We start from the raw sequence: 19,448 nt of genomic DNA, 5'->3' as shown, positions 1-19,448 counted from the left end.
GGGGTTCTGGCGGGCTCTAACAAGTTCTGATTAGTTCTAACTTGTCTGGGTAGATATGACTCAAACCATGCAGTTAATTAACTAACACCATACATAGGGGCACATTAGGTGCATACTTTTATACAAAAGTGAACATTTAAGGGCACTGCTCTCCAATTTAAATCTGCTCCTTTTACTTCATAAATAGACAATAGAATGAAAAGCCTTTTTCAGTCTCTTTTACGCTGAGCAGAGCAGAAAATGTACGCTATTTTGGCCCTCTGCTAAATAGAATTAACACGCCAGGTTGGATATCAGGTCACCTAGGAATGGGTAATAGCTCCCTTATTCTTGGGGTTTGGAGCTGTCAGCAACACCTTTCTGGGCTGTGGGAGGAGGATCATCCCGGTGTTAGGCTACAGACTAGCTGTAGTGAGCCAGGGGCTGCCCGCCCGCCCGCCTACGTCTCCAGCTGTGTGCTGTATCCAGTCAACCCAGAGGGCTTGTTATGCTATGAGCAAACTTCTTATGCAAAAATTATGAAGTGTCTCCATTCATATTTCATGAGATCAGTCTGGTATTTGTTCTGTATGGACTCTATCTGATTCTTGAACACTGTTCTGGCCCAGATATAAGCCCAAAATCCCCCAACACAAGACTCTCTCTCTCTCTCTCTCTCTCTCTCTCTGTCTTAGAGAAACACACACATACACAAACACACTCTCCACGAACCCCACATAGGAGTGTGTTATATCCTGACAACGGTTTGTTTGCCAATAACAAAGGTCTGTCTCCTGAGACCTAGTCATCTCTCCTGCACGAGAGCACACAGCACAGCTACAGTATAACCCTGGAGCGTCTTTGAGGTGTGCACCTCTATAGGTGGAGAGATCTCCCCGGAGACCTGGAGAGAATGGGAAGGGGACAAAGAGTCACCTTGTAGATGAGTGCCCTGCAGTGAAGGGCAGTGCTGTCTCACATGAACAGTAGCACCCGTGTTAAGGCTGTGGCTGTATTGTCTGTCTTGTAGTACGATGTCTTTATTGAAAAGTGTTTGTTTTTTATCGAAAAGTGACTTACATTTAACACACTCAGTATATGTGACCCGTGACTCACACCCACAACCCCGGTGTTGCAAGGACTAGATGTCTCTGAGTGAGTCTCGTCTCATACTGTCGATGTCTGAGTGTCAGTGTTCTGTGTGTTTCTGCTACAGTAACCAGGCGGTGAGGATGTTGGAGTGCAGAGACAAGCCCACACCAGACATGTTTGGAGAGTTGCTCCGCAACGCTAGCACTGTGGGAGACCTACGCAACTGTCCGGTGAGTTTCGCAAAGGCGATATCGTGACCTATGAGGTTCATCCTAGGCGTGATTATACTAGCACACTATACTTTACCATACCATAGACCAGGGTTTCCCAGCCACCGGGCTCAGGACTGGTACCAGGCCACTGGCCCTGGGTATAAAAATAGCCCATTCTGCGAGCCAATCACGCTTTTCTTACTCCCTGAAGCATAGAAAAAAGACAAACCCACAACATGTGCTGATTGGATGAACTGGACATGCATTCTGTCAGTAGCCACCTAAACGTGTCAGTGCGAGAGTGTCGTTGTAGTTACAGTCGCAAGTTCACATGGACATGCATATCATGCAATTTGCAAAAACATGAATGTGACAGCGTTCTACACTGAACAAATATATAAACCCAAAACATGTGAATTTTTTGTCCCATGTTTCATGAGCTGAAATAAAAGCTTATTTCTCACATCCCTGTTAGTGAGAATTTCTCCTTTGCCAAGATAATCCATCCACCTGACTGGTGTGGCATATCAAGAAGCCGATTACATAGGTGCACCTTGTGCTGGGAACTATAAAAGGCCACTTTAAAATGTGCAGTTTTAACACACAACACAATGCCACAGATGCCTCAAGTTTTGAGGGAGCGCGCAATTGGCATGCTGACTGCAGGAATGTCCACCAGAGCTGTTGCCAGAGAATGTAATAGTAATTTCTCTATCTTAAGCCGCCTCCAACATAATTTTAGAGAATTTGGCAGTATGTCCAACCAGCCTCACAACTGCAGACCACATGTATGGCCTCATGTGGGCGAGAGGTTTTCTGATGTCAATGTTGTGAACAGAGTGCCCTATGTTGGTGGTGGGGTTATGGTATGGCCAGGCACAAGCTATGGACAATGAACACAGTTGCATTTTATTGAGATACGTGAGGAGACCCTGTGGTCCATTGTGGCCATTCATCTGCCACATCACCTCATGTTTCAGCATGATAATAGACGGCCCAATGTTGGAAAGATCTGTACACATTTCCTGGAAGCTGAAAATGTCCCAGTTCTTCCAGGGCCTGCATACTCACCAGATATGTCACCCATTGAGCATGTTTGGGATGCTCTGGATTGACGTGTCCGACAGCGTATGCCAGTTCCCGCCAATATCCAGCAACTTCACACAGCCATTGAAGAGGAGTGGGACAACATTCCACAGGCCACAATCAACAACCTGATGAACTCTATGCGAAGAAGATGTGTCGTGCTGCATGTGGCAAATAACCAGATACTGTCTGGTTTTCTGATCCACACTCCTACCTTTTTTTTTTAGGTATCTGTGACCAACAGATGCATATCTATATTCCAAGTCATGTGAAATCCATAGATTAGGGCCTCATGAATTTATTTACATTGACTAATTTCCTTATATGAACTGTAACTCTTTGAAATTGTTGCATGTTGCCTTTATATTTTTGTTCAGTCTATATCGCATTTATATTCACCACATATTATTGCTCATGGTGGTGAAAATGGTCTAATTATTAATTTCTTGTAGCCACCTTTTGGGGGGGTTTATTCAGTCAATGAAAATAACTGTACTCTCACACATATGCATGCTCAGACACACAATCTAACTGAGGCTTGTATTGAGTGTGGGCCGACTGGTTCAGCGGAACTCCATGGCTTCTAGAGTGGCAGTAAAACAAGCACACAGTCCTCAGTGCTCCGACTGTAATATCTCTGGGTTAGACAGTGAACTGAAAGGACCAGGGGGGGCTCAACATGAGCAGCTCAAAGTATTAGCTTTGAACATTTCAACCACATAAAGTCAAACATTATTCCTATTATTCTGGTACTTCCTCCCAGCTTTGTCTTATCTAACATTAAAGCCTCTAAAGTCCCGTAAGATGAACACTAGAGTCTATATACAGTGCCTTGCGAAAGTATTCGGCCCCCTTGAACTTTGCGACCTTTTGCCACATTTCAGGCTTCAAACATAAAGATATAAAACTGTATTTTTTTGTGAAGAATCAACAACAAGTGGGACACAATCATGAAGTGGAACGACATTTATTGGATATTTCAAACTTTTTTAACAAATCAAAAACTGAAAAATTGTGCGTGCAAAATTATTCAGCCCCTTTACTTTCAGTGCAGCAAACTCTCTCCAGAAGTTCAGTGAGGATCTCTGAATGATCCAATGTTGACCTAAATGACTAATGATGATAAATACAATCCACCTGTGTGTAATCAAGTCTCCGTATAAATGCACCTGCACTGTGATAGTCTCAGAGGTCCGTTAAAAGCGCAGAGAGCATCATGAAGAACAAGGAACACACCAGGCAGGTCCGAGATACTGTTGTGAAGAGGTTTAAAGCCGGATTTGGATACAAAAAGATTTCCCAAGCTTTAAACATCCCAAGGACCACTGTGCAAGCGATAATATTGAAATGGAAGGAGTATCAGACCACTGCAAATCTACCAAAACCTGGCCGTCCCTCTAAACTTTCAGCTCATACAAGGAGAAGACTGATCAGAGATGCAGCCAAGAGGCCCATGATCACTCTGGATGAACTGCAGAGATCTACAGCTGAGGTGGGAGACTCTGTCCATAGGACAACAATCAGTCGTATATTGCACAAATCTGGCCTTTATGGAAGAGTGGCAAGAAGAAAGCCATTTCTTAAAGATATCCATAAAAAGTGTTGTTTAAAGTTTGCCACAAGCCACCTGGGAGACACACCAAACATGTGGAAAAAGGTGCTCTGGTCAGATGAAACCAAAATTGAACTTTTTGGCAACAATGCAAAACGTTATGTTTGGCGTAAAAGCAACACAGCTGAACACACCATCCCCACTGTCAAACATGGTGGTGGCAGCATCATGGTTTGGGCCTGCTTTTCTTCAGCAGGGACAGGGAAGATGGTTAAAATTGATGGGAAGATGGATGGAGCCAAATACAGGACCATTCTGGAAGAACCTGATGGAGTCTGCAAAAGACCTGAGACTGGGACGGAGATTTGTCTTCCAACAAGACAATGATCCAAAACATAAAGCAAAATCTACAATGGAATGGTTCAAAAATAAACATATCCAGGTGTTAGAATGGCCAAGTCAAAGTCCAGACCAAAAGGTCGCAAAGCGAAAGTATTCGGCCCCCTTGAACAAGGCACTGTATATCTAACGAGCTCCCACAATGTTGTACAATTAAAGACATTTTTCAGAACTGTATTGGCTGACTCTGAGGCTTCTACCGCTGGTCTGTGTGTGAGAAACCCCAGTGCTCTCGTGTGCTGTGAGAAAGTCTCCTCTGTTTATGGCAAATTTGGCGTGTGCACAGTCGCTGCCTTCAGGGGGCCTTCCGCCTGCCTGTTTCCAGCCTCACTTCTGGGAAACGAGGTCAAGATGGCAGGTGCGTGCGGTGACATGCGTCCCTCTCCCACGCAAGCAAACGCATATAAACGCACACACACACACACCGCTCTGGCCAGAATCAGCTCTATGAAAGGAATCCTGTGGTAAACCCTCTCTTAAGGAACTCCACATGCTGCTGGACCCAGTGTAAAGGACGGTTGGCTCTCTGTGACAGGCATAGAAGTGACACTTGAATTGGGGGATGTCATTGTCAGGACTTGGCCTAGAGCCAGCTGACCTTTTCAGACACAGCTCACTGTGAGTGCTGCCTTGAAATGAACCATTGTCAACGCTGAACTAGCTAAATGGATAACGATCTCTGTCCACTCAGTACGTAATGAGTCATGGTAGACTTTGCTTTAGGATTTCTTTGTTTGTTAAGAGGATTTTGTGTTTATGTTTGTGATTTATTACGCTCAATTTACCGTCTGCCTCTCCCACTCCATCTCTTGCCCTCTACCTTTCTTCTCCCACCTCCTCTTCACGTGGACTCTTCTTCCCTCTCTCTCCTCCTTCCCTCCTCCCTTTCTCCCTCCCTCCCTGCCTCAGAGTAACTGTGGGGAGAAGCTGCGTATTCGTCGGGTGCTGATGAACTCTCCAGAGATCATCACTATAGGTCTGGTGTGGGACTCTGACCACTCAGATCTGGCAGAGGACGTCATCCACAGCTTGGGCACGTGCCTGCGCCTGGGGGATGTAAGGCACACACACACACACACACACACACACACACTCTTACAGTTTCCTTTACAAGACGCCACAGGGTTAGGATGTTCTGGGTTTGCATGTGCTGTAATGTGTCCACACCAGAGTGGGTAAAGGAAGTCCGATGTCTCTATACTCTGACTCAGTGGGAAACACACAAGTCAGGCACCCTCTCCCATCTCTATTGAATCTTTCATGGTGTTTACCGGCTGTAAAAGCGAGCTAACCTTTGAGAACCTCTGGAGAGTTGTTGTTGTGATCTGATACCAACATTCCTGATGTCTGTTTGGATACCCTGGGCCTCAGTTGATGTAAATGTATGACAGGGAAAATGTATTATGCATTATATTTACTGTAAGGGCCTAATTTGTTACTGACCTTGTGACTTGACCAGGAAAAATGACATTAACCCACATATGTTTTTGATGTACAGTATTGCAGTACAGTGTATTTGGAATTTTCCTTATGGGGCTGAATACGAGTGCATCAACCTGTCCTCTGTGCCTCACAGCTCTTCTACAGAGTGACTGATGACAAAGCCAAGCAGGCAGAGCTCTACCTGGTGGGCATGGTGTGTTACTACGGCAAGCACTACTCTACCTTCTTCTTCCAGACCAAGATACGCAAGTGGATGTACTTTGACGACGCACATGTCAAAGAGGTAAAAAAAAACAAATACCAAATCGACCCGGGTGAATGGCTCCAGGTGACAAAATATCTGACTCTGTGTCAGTGGTCAGGGGCAACTTTTAGGCATTGGCATGAGTAATCGAGAACTCGAGCGGACGTCAAAGCTCAATCTTTAACCAGAGATCAAATCATTTTCAAATACTGTAAAACTATTTGGTGGAATGTGCTTTGTGGCTGCCTGAACGGGAAGTAAAATTGCCCGTTCACGCCTGCTGAGTGAGCACACCAACTCCTGTTAGGCCAACAGAAATAAATACCTATAAAAACGTATCTAACTGATAGGATACACAAACTACATTCCTTGCCAAATGATGACAGTTTTATCTTCAATTCAAATTGGACTGGTTGATTGAAGTAGGAAAATATGTGTTCCGACAACGAGCTTCAGTTTTTAAATCATTTGCGTCCTGTCTATTTTCCGCTTAGGCTACTTTGCGAACTGCCATTTAGAGTTGGTTAGCCCCACTAAACATAGACAGGTTCCACACTGAAAATTTGCAAAAACATTAGTTTGATAAAGACAAAGGGCATATTTTTGGGCTCCCAAGTGGCGCAGCGGTCTAAGGCACTGCATCTCAGTGCTATAAGCATCACTAGAGACCCTGGTTTGACTCCAGGCGGTATCACAGCCGGCCGTGATTGGGAGTCCCATAGTGCGGCGCACAATTGGCCCAGCGTCGTCCGGGTTAGTGTTTGGCCTGGGTAGGCCGTCATTATTCTTAACTGGCTTGCCTAGTTAAATAAAGGTTAAATAAAATAAATAAATGTTCCTCAGAATCATTAAGCACAGGTCTAAGTCACCAAACAGATGTCATGGCTGTAATTCATCACCATACAGTGTTCAATGTGGATTTCTTGATCTATTTAGACAATTCCAAAGAACAGGCAGAATAAACTAAATCGAACGTATGCATATCGAAAAGAAGACGGTTTAGGTTTGTGACCCAGAATTGTCTCTTCTTTCCACTCCCCAAATTGAGCCCTGTTTCAAATGATCCCTTTTTGAAAATGACTGTTCCAGATTCAAGGTGTGCATCACTTCACACTGGCAACTTTTCTCGTTCCAGTGCAGCCCTTGTCTTCTAAAAATGTATTTTGAGTACTCAAACAGTCAAAAAATGTCAAAAGCCCATCTTTACTCTGTGTGAATGTATTTAAAAAAAATGTTTACTGTGTAGTTGTAGTTCTGTGTTGTATTTAAAAAATATGTTTACTGTGTAGTTGTAGTTCTGTGTTGTATTTAAAAAATATGTTTACTGTGTAGTTGTAGTTCTGTGTTGTATTCTCCTGGTATGTTTGTATTTAAACATCTTACAAGCTATGTTTGGCTGTGCTGTGCTCCTCACTTGGGTGATGTTACTGTGACATAAACATGAGCTATAGAAGTGTTTTTTCCAGGAATCAGATATGAGTCCTCCATCTTATATGTTAATGTCTCTGTCTCTCTCTTTCACGTTGCTGTGTCAAAATGGAGAGGATATTCATGTTTTAACAGCGAAATACCTGTTTTCTTTCATTGCAAAACAGTGGCCTGGCCCTATTCTAAGCCCTCTCTCTCTCTCTCTGTCTCTCTCTCGCTCTCTCTGTGTTTGTTGCTCATTTCACCACCCACAGCGCCATTAGTTTACATTGAATCACTAAGAAGCTGGGGGTGTTTTTACTCCATTTTTATATATGTGACATAGCCTGTGTTGTCATGACAGCCAAAGGAGGGATGGTTGTCATAGAGGTAGTTTAGTTTAAGGGAAATTCCACGGTAACGGAGTTACGCTGAGACTGCTTTGAACAATTTACACATTTAAAAAAAAAAAAAAAACATTTACCAGTAAAACTGTGCGGATGCAAAGTTTGGTAACAGAATTGCTGTAAAATCTCCCTCAGTTTTATTCTGTTACCATACTTTATATCGTATCTGCACAGTTCTTACTGTAAATGGGTTTTTGTCAAATGTTCAGTGGAAATTGTTGAAAGTAGTCCTTATTTATAGTTCTCCACGGTTTGTTAAACTTTGAAATCAATGCCTTTTGTTTAGTATAGATTTTAAAGTGAAAAATCTCAGCGTAATTCCGTTACCATGGAATTGCCCTTAGTCAACTTTATTATCCTACGGTGAATATTCACACCATACGAAAATTACAATATAAACAACAATCAACATGTATGTACAGTTATTCATGCAAAGAAACATGTAACCTGCCACAGTCTTTATCATGGACAAAGAGAGGTCTGCAGAGTTTCTGAGGACCCTAAAGCCTGTCACATGAGGTCAACTGGATGAACTCTGATTGGCGGTTCACACTTCAGCAGTGTTGTGAGCAGTCATGGGTGTGATTTCTGATTGGCTTCTCCTGCAGTTCCAGGTCAGGTCCCGTCTCCCAGTGTGACTTGGTGTGTGAGCAACGAGCAAGAGGCGTTAGTTAGTTAGTTCCACACGCCTGGCCAGCTGTGGTGTATCTCTCAGCCCCCCCCCCCCCCCCCCCCCCCCGGTCAGGGTCTCTCATCCCTTCTTCCCTTCTCCCCCTCCTCTATCTTCTCCACTCTTTCCCCCTCCTTTCTCTCCCCTCTCCCTTCTCTTCTCTCTTATCTTATCGTTGCTTTAGTCTCATAATGGCTGTGCTGTTCGTTCACTCCTGGACAGTTGGACACAAAGTAGCTCTCTTTCTCTCTCTCTCTCTCTTTCTGTTTCTCTCTTTCTGTCTCTGTCTCTCTCTTTCTGTCTCTCTATTTCTGTCTCTGTCTCTCCCTGTCTCTCTCTCCCTGTCTGCCTCTGTGTGTCTTTAAAACTTGCATGTGAGCCAGTGAGGGTTTGAACAAAAGTGGCCTGAAACAGTGGATATCCCTCCATTGTTTATCTGGCCAGCTGGACAGAAGGGTGTGGCCAATAGAGAGCCAGAGCACAGCGGCCACCACTGTAGACAAACACACACACACATTTAGACTTTCAAACACACTCTTGCGTTGGGTAAACCAGGTTGAGGTAAGACAGGGTTGGAAAATGGAGGGAAAGACGTTGCTTGATAACAACTTCCCTCGTGACTCTTGGTTCTTGCCCCTCTGGCGCTTACAGTCAGTTCATGTTATCCAGTAAATATTGTACTGCAAATGTTTTATTTGACTAACTCTCATTCTTATGTGAGCTCACTTGCATTGCTCTGTGTGTAATTTTCTGGATGTTTCTCTGTCCCAACAGTTTGAGATTCACATCAGGGATGGGCTGAATACTCATATCTAAACACCTTTATTTTGAGTTCACTGGAATGTTGTGACAGCGCTTTCCTCTCTTCCTGGTAGATCGGGCCCAAGTGGAAGGACGTGGTGTCGCGTTGCATCAAGGGCCACTATCAACCCCTGCTACTGCTCTACGCTGACCCCCGGGGGACGCCCGTGTCAGTGCAGGACCTGCCCTCCCGCCTGGACCTGCACCACTTCAACAAGGCTTACTACGACAGCGAGGACTCGGGTACGAGACGCCTCGCGTCACACGAGATCACTGCTACACACACAGGATGGCTGTTACATACTACGCATGGGTTCAACTAGTATCCGTTTTATTTCAAATGGAACTAATGGAATAGTCCCTAAAGTGCAAACCCCGCCCATCTGGTACTGCGGCTTGTGTCATCCCATTATCTCTGCAGGTGGTCTGTGTCTGTTCCGTTGTCATGCTGACGTGTTTTGCTCATCATGTGTCATCATCAGGCCGGGAGCCGTCCATCTCAAGTGACACTCGCACCGACTCGTCGACAGACAGCTACTCCTACAAGTACTCCCACTCCCACCATGAGTCCATGGCCAGCCACTTCTCCTCCGACTCCCAGGGAACCGTCATCTGTAACCCGGACAATGATGCAGCCTCACACAGCAGCCTGGAGACCACAGGTAGGAGGAGGAGGAATTCAATTCAATTGTTTGAGGTGAAGAAAACATTACTTTGAGAAGCTCCACAGCTCATTAGTGGTGATGAGTTACAGCTATCAGAAATACTATCAGATCCCCAAATGGGCACATTTATAAGCCTACTTTTGCGCGCAGGCCAGGTAGCCTAGGTCTACTTCTATGTGTAATCACGTGCGCGTCCTTACTCAACATTGACAGTAGCAACAATGACTAAATTGACAAAACTGGAATGAAATACACCAAAACCTGTTTCTCACAAATGTAGCATAGGTTGTGTGCGCCGCAAGCAATGTAAAGACTGTAATAATAATATATTGAATACATTAACAGAAATTACCATAACCAAACAAACATTGCAGATTAGAAATTCTAGGAATTAACGGTAAATGTAATACTGGTGATAAATGTAATACTGGTGGTAAATGTAATACTGGTGGTAAATGTAATACTGGTGGTAAATGTAATACTGGTGATAAATGTAATACTGGTGATAAATGTAATACTGGTGATAAATGTAATACTGGTGGTAAATGTAATACTGGTGGTAAATGTAATACTGGTGATAAATGTAATACTGGTGATAAATGTAATACTGGTGGTAAATGTAATACTGGTGGTAAATGTAATACTGGTGATAAATGTAATACTGGTGATAAATGTAATACTGGTGATAAATGTAATACTGGTGGTAAATGTAATACTGGTGGTAAATGTAATACTGGTGGTAAATGTAATACTTTTGATAAATGTAATCAAGGCAAACATTTCACACAATGAAGTTATGAAACAATGAATGTTGTCAAATTGCAGGGAGAGAGCACATTCTGGAGAGAGACGTGCTTTGTGCATTTAAGCCACACTCCCCTTCTTCTTGGACTGTTCCATCCCCGTGTCCTCCGCAATGGATTTGTCTCTGCCTCCGCAATGGATGAGTTCACTGAGATAGGCGCGAATCAGACAGGTTTCTCGTGTGCCATAAAAAATTAATATATTTGCTGAATGCTCGACTAAACAAAATCTCGGTCGACCATCAGCCTATTGACCAGTCGACTAATTGGGGTCAGCCCTATTCTATACATACACACAAACATATATATGGAATAGATGCACACACATGCATACACACTCATACGGACACACACACACACACACACACATACAGTATACTCCCACGCATATACACAGACTAAGCTATATATTTATTCATGCTTTTACCTTGCACCCATGCAACTACTTAGGATTATGTATGTAATACTCACCCCAACATACTGAGACAGTTTTGTATGTACTGTATAGAGGATTAAAGCCACAGCCATTACCCAATCATGTTAATCATTGATCATGTGTCATCATGTCTCGCATGTCCTAACCACATAAACGGTCATTCAAAATGTCCCCCCCCCGCTTCTCATTGTTGCTAAGGCCAAGTGGCGGACAGTGGACCAGTGCAGTGCCACTCTCTGAGGAAAGGTGGGACAGTGGACAGAAAGGGCGGGGCCAGTGACAGGAGGCGGAGCTCTAGTCGTCCTCGCCGACTTGAGGAGAGGAGCCGGGGCTCTAAGACTGACGAGGCCACGTCGGCAGGTTATCACAGCGAGGGTATGCAGGAACCAATCACACGGCAGAACCAGGAGACTAGGGACCAACCACACAGCAGAGCCAGGGGACAAGTGACCTATGAAATAAGGGCATGATGGCTCAGGAGACTATATACTCTATCTAGCAACTTAGACTTCATCAGAATCAGTGCCTCAGTAGTTCAAAGTATTGTGGTTTTCCAAATTTAACCAGAAGATCAGAATCAGGTACAGCAGTAGGGTATCGTGTAGTTTACTGTAATATGTTTGTCCTTACCATTTTATTTTGTTCTGTCGTTGCACTTTCAGCCCATTATTTTCTTATTTTTCCCACCTCACCCCCATCAACACATGACATCATACCACTAACGTCTTTATCTCCCGCTCTCGCTCTGTCTCCCTTCCTTCAAACTCACTCCTTTTCTCTCCCTGGTTTCCAGGTGAGACTCTGAAAGAGCAGCAGGCGCCACGCACCGCAACCAAGTCCTCCTCCTCCAGCCGACTCAGGGACTTCAAGGAGACCATGAGCAACATTATCCACAGCCGGCCCCTCTCCGCCTCCTCCTCGGGCTCCGGGGCCCTTGGGGGTCTAGGGGTTGAGCCGGGGGCCGCCACCAAGTCCAGAGACTGGGAGGCCGACAGCACCAGCAGTGAGTCCAAGTCCAGCTCCTCCGGGGGACGCTACAGACCGGCCTGGAGGCCCCGCAGAGAGGTCCTCAATATAGACAGCATCTTCAGCAGGGAGAAACGCAGACAGGCCGGGTATAGTCCCCTAGGGGCCACCTTGCCTGAAGACAGTGGGGCCCCGGCCGAGGGCTCCACAGGGTCAGTCACTGGAAAAGGACAGGGGCCCTTTGGTAATATGGCCTCCTCTTGGACCCTGCCGACCCCCAGGGGCCATAAGATGGAGCAGCAGCCCCCCAGGCTCATACAGAGGATGGAGAGCGGCTATGAGAGCAGCGAGAGGAACAGTAACAGTCCTGTCAGCCTGGACATGCCTCTCAGCGAGGGACCCAATGCTGCTAATGCACACAGGTAGAGTCAACTGTATTCATACCCTTATGACCACTATGAAAGATCCCAGATGACCGTAACTCACGTATCCGAAAAGGGTAGAGTCACACGTGGACATGGTGAACTGCGTATGACCTCTCCGTCTGTCTCCCTGCGTGTCTCTCAGGGACACCGGTCTGAAGAAGCCCTCCAGTCCCGGCTCAGGTCCATCATGGCGCACCGTGCCCAAGTCTAAGAGCAGCAACGCTCTACTGCAGGATGTCAAGGCTTCATGCAGGGGCAACAGCCACGTAAGCCTGGGTAGGTCTGAGTCCGTGTGTGTGATTGTGTTTCCCACAATGTGTGTGGGAAAGTGTATTTTTACGTGGGATTTGGGTCCGTTTTAGGGGGTGTGTATATACATCACACCATGTCTAATGTGAATGTCTGCATGTTTCACCATATCATGTTTACACACTATTGTCTCACCCGTGTGCTGCACATAATGGAATGGTTTCATAGCATGTGACCCCTGAGCAGCTGGTTTCTGTCCATTCATATCTGTGTCTCTGTGTGCTCCAACTGTGATGAAGTGTACACACTGTCACTCCCCCCACCTTTTCTTCCTTGATATAGAACAGGGAACATTATAGAAATCTGCGATATCAACGTGTTTGTGTGCGTGCATGTGTGACACAGCGGAAGAGGGCCGCAGCGAGCTGGACGAGCTGCAGGAGGAGGTGGCCAGGCGAGCGAGGGAGCAGGAGTTACAGAGGAGGAAGGAGAAGGAGAAGGAGGCCGCCTTGGGGTTCAACCCCAGACCCAGCAAGTTCATGGACCTAGACGAGCTTCAGAACCAGGGTAAGGCCCCAGACACAGCCCCAGACCCAACCTAGAGAACAATGACTTGTATTAGTTGTTCTGTGGGAGGCAGCCCTGCCCCACCGTGTGTGTGTGTGTGTGTGTGTGTGTGTGTGTGTTTATATAGCAGTTGTCTAAGTGCTCCCTGTCTAAAGCACCCTGCGTGGGCTGTCTAATGGGACTTCTATTTTCCAACAGAAAATAGCATATTTCCACCACACACACAATAGGACGTTTCCTCATTCAGAGGGTTAGAAACATGTTTGATTGTTTGCTGCGAGTGTAGTGGAGAGAAAATGGATGAGCTAGTGAGGTTTGTAGCACTATTCAGTGATTTAGGTAAGTGGCGCTAGCCAGCTACGATTCTGAAGTGAAACATAAGTCTTGAGTTAACTCAACCCCACAGTGTGCCTTTTTTGTTTTAAAGAGCTTTGCTTTTGGTGTGCGTGTTCCTTAGGCAAAGGGGACAGCTTTGAGCGGTGTGTGCCGGACGCTGAGGTGCTGCTAGACCAGTCTCTGCGTCTGGAGCAGGCTGGCGATGTGTCTGCCGCTCTGTCAGTGGTTAACGAAGCTATGTGTAAGTAGCCTGAAACTGCCTCCCTGTGCCTGCTGCCAGCCCAGTCGCCCCGCTATAACACTGTACCACCACCGACCTGTCTGTGTCCCTGTGTCTGTCTGTGTGTGTCCCTGTGTCTGTCTGTGTGTGCCTCTGTTGGTTTCACCTGTAGTCCTCACCACTGTTGTGCATAAGACAGCCATGCTAACTGCTAGCATGATGCTGGTCATGGTAACTACTTGATTGAGGGAAAATGTACTTGCTACGACTGTGATGTGGTTGTCTCACCCAGTTACCTTAAGATGCCCTAATTGTAAGTCACTGTGTATAAGAGCGTCTACTAAATGACTAAAATGTTTTTTTTATTATTTTTTATCATATTTATACATTTTTAATAATGTGAATGCTACAAGAAGGGTAATTTTGACCTTGGTGTTGGACAACTATCTACTTCCAGGCCACAGAGTCACTTGGTTTGAACCAGACAAATGAGTAGGCCATACCTGAAAGGCTAACTTGTGGCAATTATTCTTCCAATACAGTGGCACAACGCTTGTGCAGTGTGGTGTTCTATCGTCTCCTAGCGATAGTTTATTACAAAACCCTAACTTTCTAGTGCCCTCAACTGTAGCTCTTGTTCTATCCAAATATTATGACATTTGTGCTTTCTGTCTAGTCACACTTACAATAAGAGGCCTAAACCTAAAACAAAAGCCCATAAACATGAGGAGCAGCCTTGAATGAGGAACGACAAGGGGAAGGGACAATTTGGTCTGTCTAAACACACGTTTGAGAAGGCTGAAAAGGTCGGCAGCCCTCTGTCTACCAACCGTCTCTGTCTGATGATAATGAAACGAGGCGAGTCGTCGGCGTGTTTACCCATCACCGTGGTTACTAGCCTGCCTGACTGGCGGTGCGGAGAGGGACGGGTCAGGGGGTGGAAGGGGGTGGGGGAACCCAGCGCTATGACAACCAAGTCTCCCAAAGGCTCAGTTAGGACAATGTGTCCTCGGTCTGTTATGTCAACATGCCAGTGAGTCTGTTAGTATGGTGTGTGTCTCTTGTCTGTTTGTCCTCATTTCCTAGTATGTCTGTGTATTGATGTGACTTTCACAGTATCACTGTCTCTGTCGTGAGCGTCTTGGACATTGAATGTGTGTATTATACTTCTGACTCGTCCATGGAGGAATGCTCACAAACACCCAACTCACACACACACACACACAGAGTTTCCCCTGTCAGGCACCCCAGTAAACCCTTGTCCCACAAACCAAATTTCTCCGTTTAAGATCTACAGCAAGTCAAGTCGAGTATTAAAGGCGTCTGAACTAAAGATATTTGGCCAGCAAACCAAAAAAAATTGCTTCTCTATTTCTCAATTCAGCTGCCACGATACAGTATGAGTTAAAATACCAAGGAACAGCCTTTAGTTTCTTCTCAGCCTTCTTAGATATTGCGCCTAGGGAGTTTTTGGGCTTAACATAATTCACTTTGATTAATTTAACATTATTCGATATGATTTAACCATTGTGCCATATGAACAGAATATTTTAAGTGTCACTGTGGATATTAATTTCCCTAGCTTGTGTCCATTTTAATGTACCAAGCGTGGTGCCCGTCTGTGTTTTCCTCGACCCCCAAACCCTCCCCTCCCAAACCCCACCCCTCCCCTCCCAAACCCCACCCCTCCCCTCCCAAACCCCTCCCCTCCCAAACCCCACCCCTCCCCTCCCAAACCCCACCCCTCCCCTCCCAAACCCCACCCCCATTATTTCAAGTCTAATCCTATGATTTAGTTTTGTGCCAAGTGTTTTTGCATGCATCTCCATAACTCAGCTCTTTATTTTCTGCATTTTTCTTTTTTTCTTTTCTGCTTTCCTTCCCTTTTTTTTTCGCCCTGTAGCTAAACTCAGGCTTCCCATGCATGAGGGCGGTGCTAACACCCATAGCAGGACAGTGGCTGAGGCCCGGCTGCAAAAGTGCATGAGGAGAGCGCGGGGCCTGCAGCAGCGCATGCAACAGCAGCAGCAGCAGGAAGACAGACCTCAGCAACAGGATCAGGAGCAGACAGAGGAGCAGGATCAGCCCTGTCCCTGTCCCCAGGAGCCCCCCAGGTACCAGCACTGTCTCCTGTCTGTGTCCTGTGACTCCCGTCCCCCAGCTCACCTGCCCTGTTCAGCCCACACTCCTGGCTGAGTTCCTCATGTGGCTCTGGAAGGAGTGGAACAAGGGATCACACAGTCCTGGTTTATTCTTTAACATGCAAAATGCCTTGCAGGTAGTATAGGAAAAATACCATTGATTTTGCATACAAAGCGAGAAATGCTGTTTCATTTCATTGAACCTAGGTTATTCAAAGTAGGCTTATATATTTGGAGTTTTATCAGTTTGCTGATGTTATCCTTCATCTACCCATTAATCCAACATGTTTTTTTCCTAACACACAATTTGACCCTTGTGTTTGAAGATGTACTAATATTTGCTAATGCCACATCGTATTCAGTGACAATGCAGCTAACGCTGCTGTGTTTTGTGGAGGGTGGGTTGTGTGTGTGTTTAGTCTTGTGGGGGTTGCTGTGAGGCCAGGAGCCAAGGGGATCCACAGACACGAGTGCCTTTCCCAGGGGTCCGGTTCTGAGCCAACCCAGCCGTCCCCTGGGCTAGCCTGTACCAAAGCCCATAAAGATCTGTTACAGGAACATGACACACGTTCACACGCACAGTAAACTCACATACCCGCACACACAGTCCACACACACACACACATATTTTAGACCTACAACACAAACCCCTCCTCTGTTTCAGGGCTCAGACATATGAGAGATGCCTGGCCGTGATTCACCAACCAGCCCATAACATGAGCCTCTTTCCTCCTCCTTCCTAGTGAACAGTCTGTCCCAATCAAAATACTGTTGATGGATGCCCAGGAGGACCAACCGCAAGCAGTCCTGGAAGCCACCAGGAGCATGCCTTCTCCTCTCCACGTTAAGCCCCTCCCCTCCAGTACAAACTCACTCCCTGAGCCCTCGAGCCACCCCCCTGTCTCTATGCCCCCAAGCCCTCACACAGGGTCAACCACAGGGGGGTACGTGGCGGAGGCGAGGGGGCGCTGGGAAGGACTGGATATGTCAGGTGTGCTCCCTCATGTGAGACCTCTCCACAAGCACGCTGCCATGTCCCTGCCTGCCCTGTGCGTGGACGGCTGGGACGAGAGCCATACTGAGGGAGGCCATGACCAGCCCCCAGCTCTGCCCAACTACAAGCCAGCTGCATCCCCACACTGGAACAGTAACCCCGCAGCCCAGACTCTGCCCACCCCACATCCCCACCCCAGGACACCCTCTCCAGTCAGCCACGCCAACATGGAGAATGCCTACCCCAGACGGCCTTCCCTGGGTCCCTCTCAGCCCCCTCCTGCCCATCAGAACCCTACCTCCTCCAACACCTCCAGGCTCGGTCCTCCTCCCCCTCCCACCCGGAACTGGCCCGGCTTGAGCCTGGGCCGGCCGGATGCTGTCGACTCCCCTTTCTACACCCCTCCCACAGACTCCCACTACCCTCCACCCGCCCCCAGCCGACCAGGGCGGACCCCTTCCCCAGCGTCTGGGGACTACAGGTCAGGTGCCGCCATGCCAGTAGATCACTGGGCAGAGAACGTGACCCACTTCTACAACTCCCAGCCTGACCCTGTGGTGGGGTCGCCCTGCAAGGAGCTGTCAGAGTTAGACTCTCTGTACCAGGCGAGCCTACAGGCCCCCAGCTTGCCCCGGGCCCCACGCGGAGTCAGCCCCCAGCCCACTACGAACAAGCAACGTAAGGATATTCACTGAGCAGTGACCACTTGGGGAGGACTGAGAAACAATGATTGAGAAAGAGTAAGTGGGCGAGAGCTGTCCAACCCTAATACTGTGTCTCTGTGTTGTATCTGCAGCGGCTAGGAAGCTATTGTCTGGGCTGGCTGCACCTGGCCGCTCCAAGACTCCCACAGCCGAGTTAGAGAGACATGCCTACAGAACGCCAGGCTACACCAGCAGCCCTACACAACACTCCAAGGTCGGCATCCACGTGCTGTGTGTACGTGTACGTTTGTGTGCATACGGTGCCTTCTGAAAGTATTCAGACCCATTGACTTTTCCACATTTTGTTACATTACAGCCTTATTCTAAAATGTATTAAATCTTTTTTTCCCCTCATCAATCTACACACAATACCCTGAAATGACAAAGCAAAAACAGGTTTTTAGGATTTTTTGTTAATTTATTAAAAAAAATAAAAAATGGAAAAAACACATTTACATAAGAATTCAGACCCTTCACTCAGTACTTTGTTGAAGCACCTTTGGAAGCAATTACAGCCTTGATTCTTTTGGGGTATGATGCTACAAGCTTGGCACACCTGTATTTTGGGAGTTTCTCTCATTCTTCTCTGCAGATCCTCTCAAACTCTGTTGGATGGGGAACGATGCTGCACAGCTATTTTTAGGTCTCCAGAGATGATAGATTCAGGTTCAAGTCCGGGCTTTGGCTGGGCCACTAAAGGACATTCAGAGACTTGTCCCAAAGCCACTCCTGCGCTATCCTGTTGGAAGGTGAACCTTCATCCCAGACTGAGGTCCTGAGCGCTCTGGAGAAGATTTTCATCAAGGATCTCTCTGTGCTTTGCTCCGTTCATCTTTCCCTCTATCCTGACTAGTCTCCCATTCCCTGCCGCTGAAAAACATCCCCGCAGCATGATGCTGCCACCACCATGCTTCACCGTAGGGATGGTGCCAGGTTTCCTCCAGACGTGACGCTTGGCATTCAGGCTAAAGAGTTCAATCTTGGTTTCATCAGACCAGAGCATCTTGTTTCTCATGGTCTGAGAGTCTTTAGGTGCCTTTTGGCAAACTCCAAGTGGGCTGTCATATGTATTTGAATGAGGAGTGGCTTCCGCCTGATTGGTGGAGTGCTGCAGAGATGGTTGTCCTTCTGGAAGGTTCTCCCACCTCCATAGAGGAACTCTAGAGCTCTGTCAGAGTGACTATCGGGTTCTATGTCACCTCTCTGACCAAGGCCCTTCTCACCCGATTGCTCAGTTTGGCAGGGCGGCCAGCTCTAGGAAGTGTCTTGGTGGTTCCAAACTTCTATTGAAGAATGCTGCAGATGTTTTTCCGTACCCCTCCCTAGATCTGTGCATCGACACAATCCTGTCTCGGAGCTCTACGGACAATTCCTTCCACCTCATAGCTTGGTTTTTGTTCTGACATGCACTGTCAACTGTGGGACCTTATATAGACAGGTGTGTGCCTTTCCAAATCATGTCCAATCAATTGAATTTACCACAGGTGAACTCCATTCAAGTTGTAGAAACATCTCAAGGATGACCAATGTAAACAGGATGCACCTGAGCTCAACTTTGAGTCTCAAAGGAAAGGGTCTGAGTACTTATCTAAATCATGTATTTCTGTTTTTTATTTTGAAAAAGTTTGTGTGTGTAGATTGCTGAGGATT

General features: G+C 46.6%; 1 protein-coding gene across 7 annotated transcripts in view; it reads left to right on the top strand.

Moving 5' to 3' along the window:
- LOC110527734 (inactive ubiquitin carboxyl-terminal hydrolase 54) overlaps positions 1-19,448 on the top strand; it is a 116,038-nt gene that overhangs the window by 87,920 nt on the left and 8,670 nt on the right. For 5 of the 7 annotated variants that reach the window (XM_036983445.1, XM_036983442.1, XM_036983438.1 and 2 more), the window contains 13 exons: positions 1,196-1,301; positions 5,230-5,376; positions 5,897-6,046; positions 9,367-9,535; positions 9,775-9,954; positions 11,395-11,571; positions 11,990-12,584; positions 12,730-12,863; positions 13,242-13,403; positions 13,861-13,980; positions 15,863-16,073; positions 16,844-17,772; positions 17,891-18,012. In XM_036983445.1, the coding sequence (XP_036839340.1) occupies positions 1,196-1,301; positions 5,230-5,376; positions 5,897-6,046; positions 9,367-9,535; positions 9,775-9,954; positions 11,395-11,571; positions 11,990-12,584; positions 12,730-12,863; positions 13,242-13,403; positions 13,861-13,980; positions 15,863-16,073; positions 16,844-17,772; positions 17,891-18,012 (3,202 nt within the window). Of the gene's footprint in view, positions 1-1,195; positions 1,302-5,229; positions 5,377-5,896; positions 6,047-9,366; positions 9,536-9,774; positions 9,955-11,394; positions 11,572-11,989; positions 12,585-12,729; positions 12,864-13,241; positions 13,404-13,860; positions 13,981-15,862; positions 16,074-16,843; positions 17,773-17,890; positions 18,013-19,448 lie in introns of those variants that run through there. The other 2 variants (XM_036983455.1, XM_021609213.2) reach the window with 2 other exon arrangements.

This window comes from Oncorhynchus mykiss, chromosome 1 (genome assembly GCF_013265735.2).
Source record: "Oncorhynchus mykiss isolate Arlee chromosome 1, USDA_OmykA_1.1, whole genome shotgun sequence".
Taxonomy (NCBI): Eukaryota; Metazoa; Chordata; class Actinopteri; order Salmoniformes; family Salmonidae; genus Oncorhynchus; species Oncorhynchus mykiss.
The sequence above is the reverse complement of the archived record's forward strand: the minus strand, read 5'-3'. Positions and strand labels throughout refer to the sequence as shown.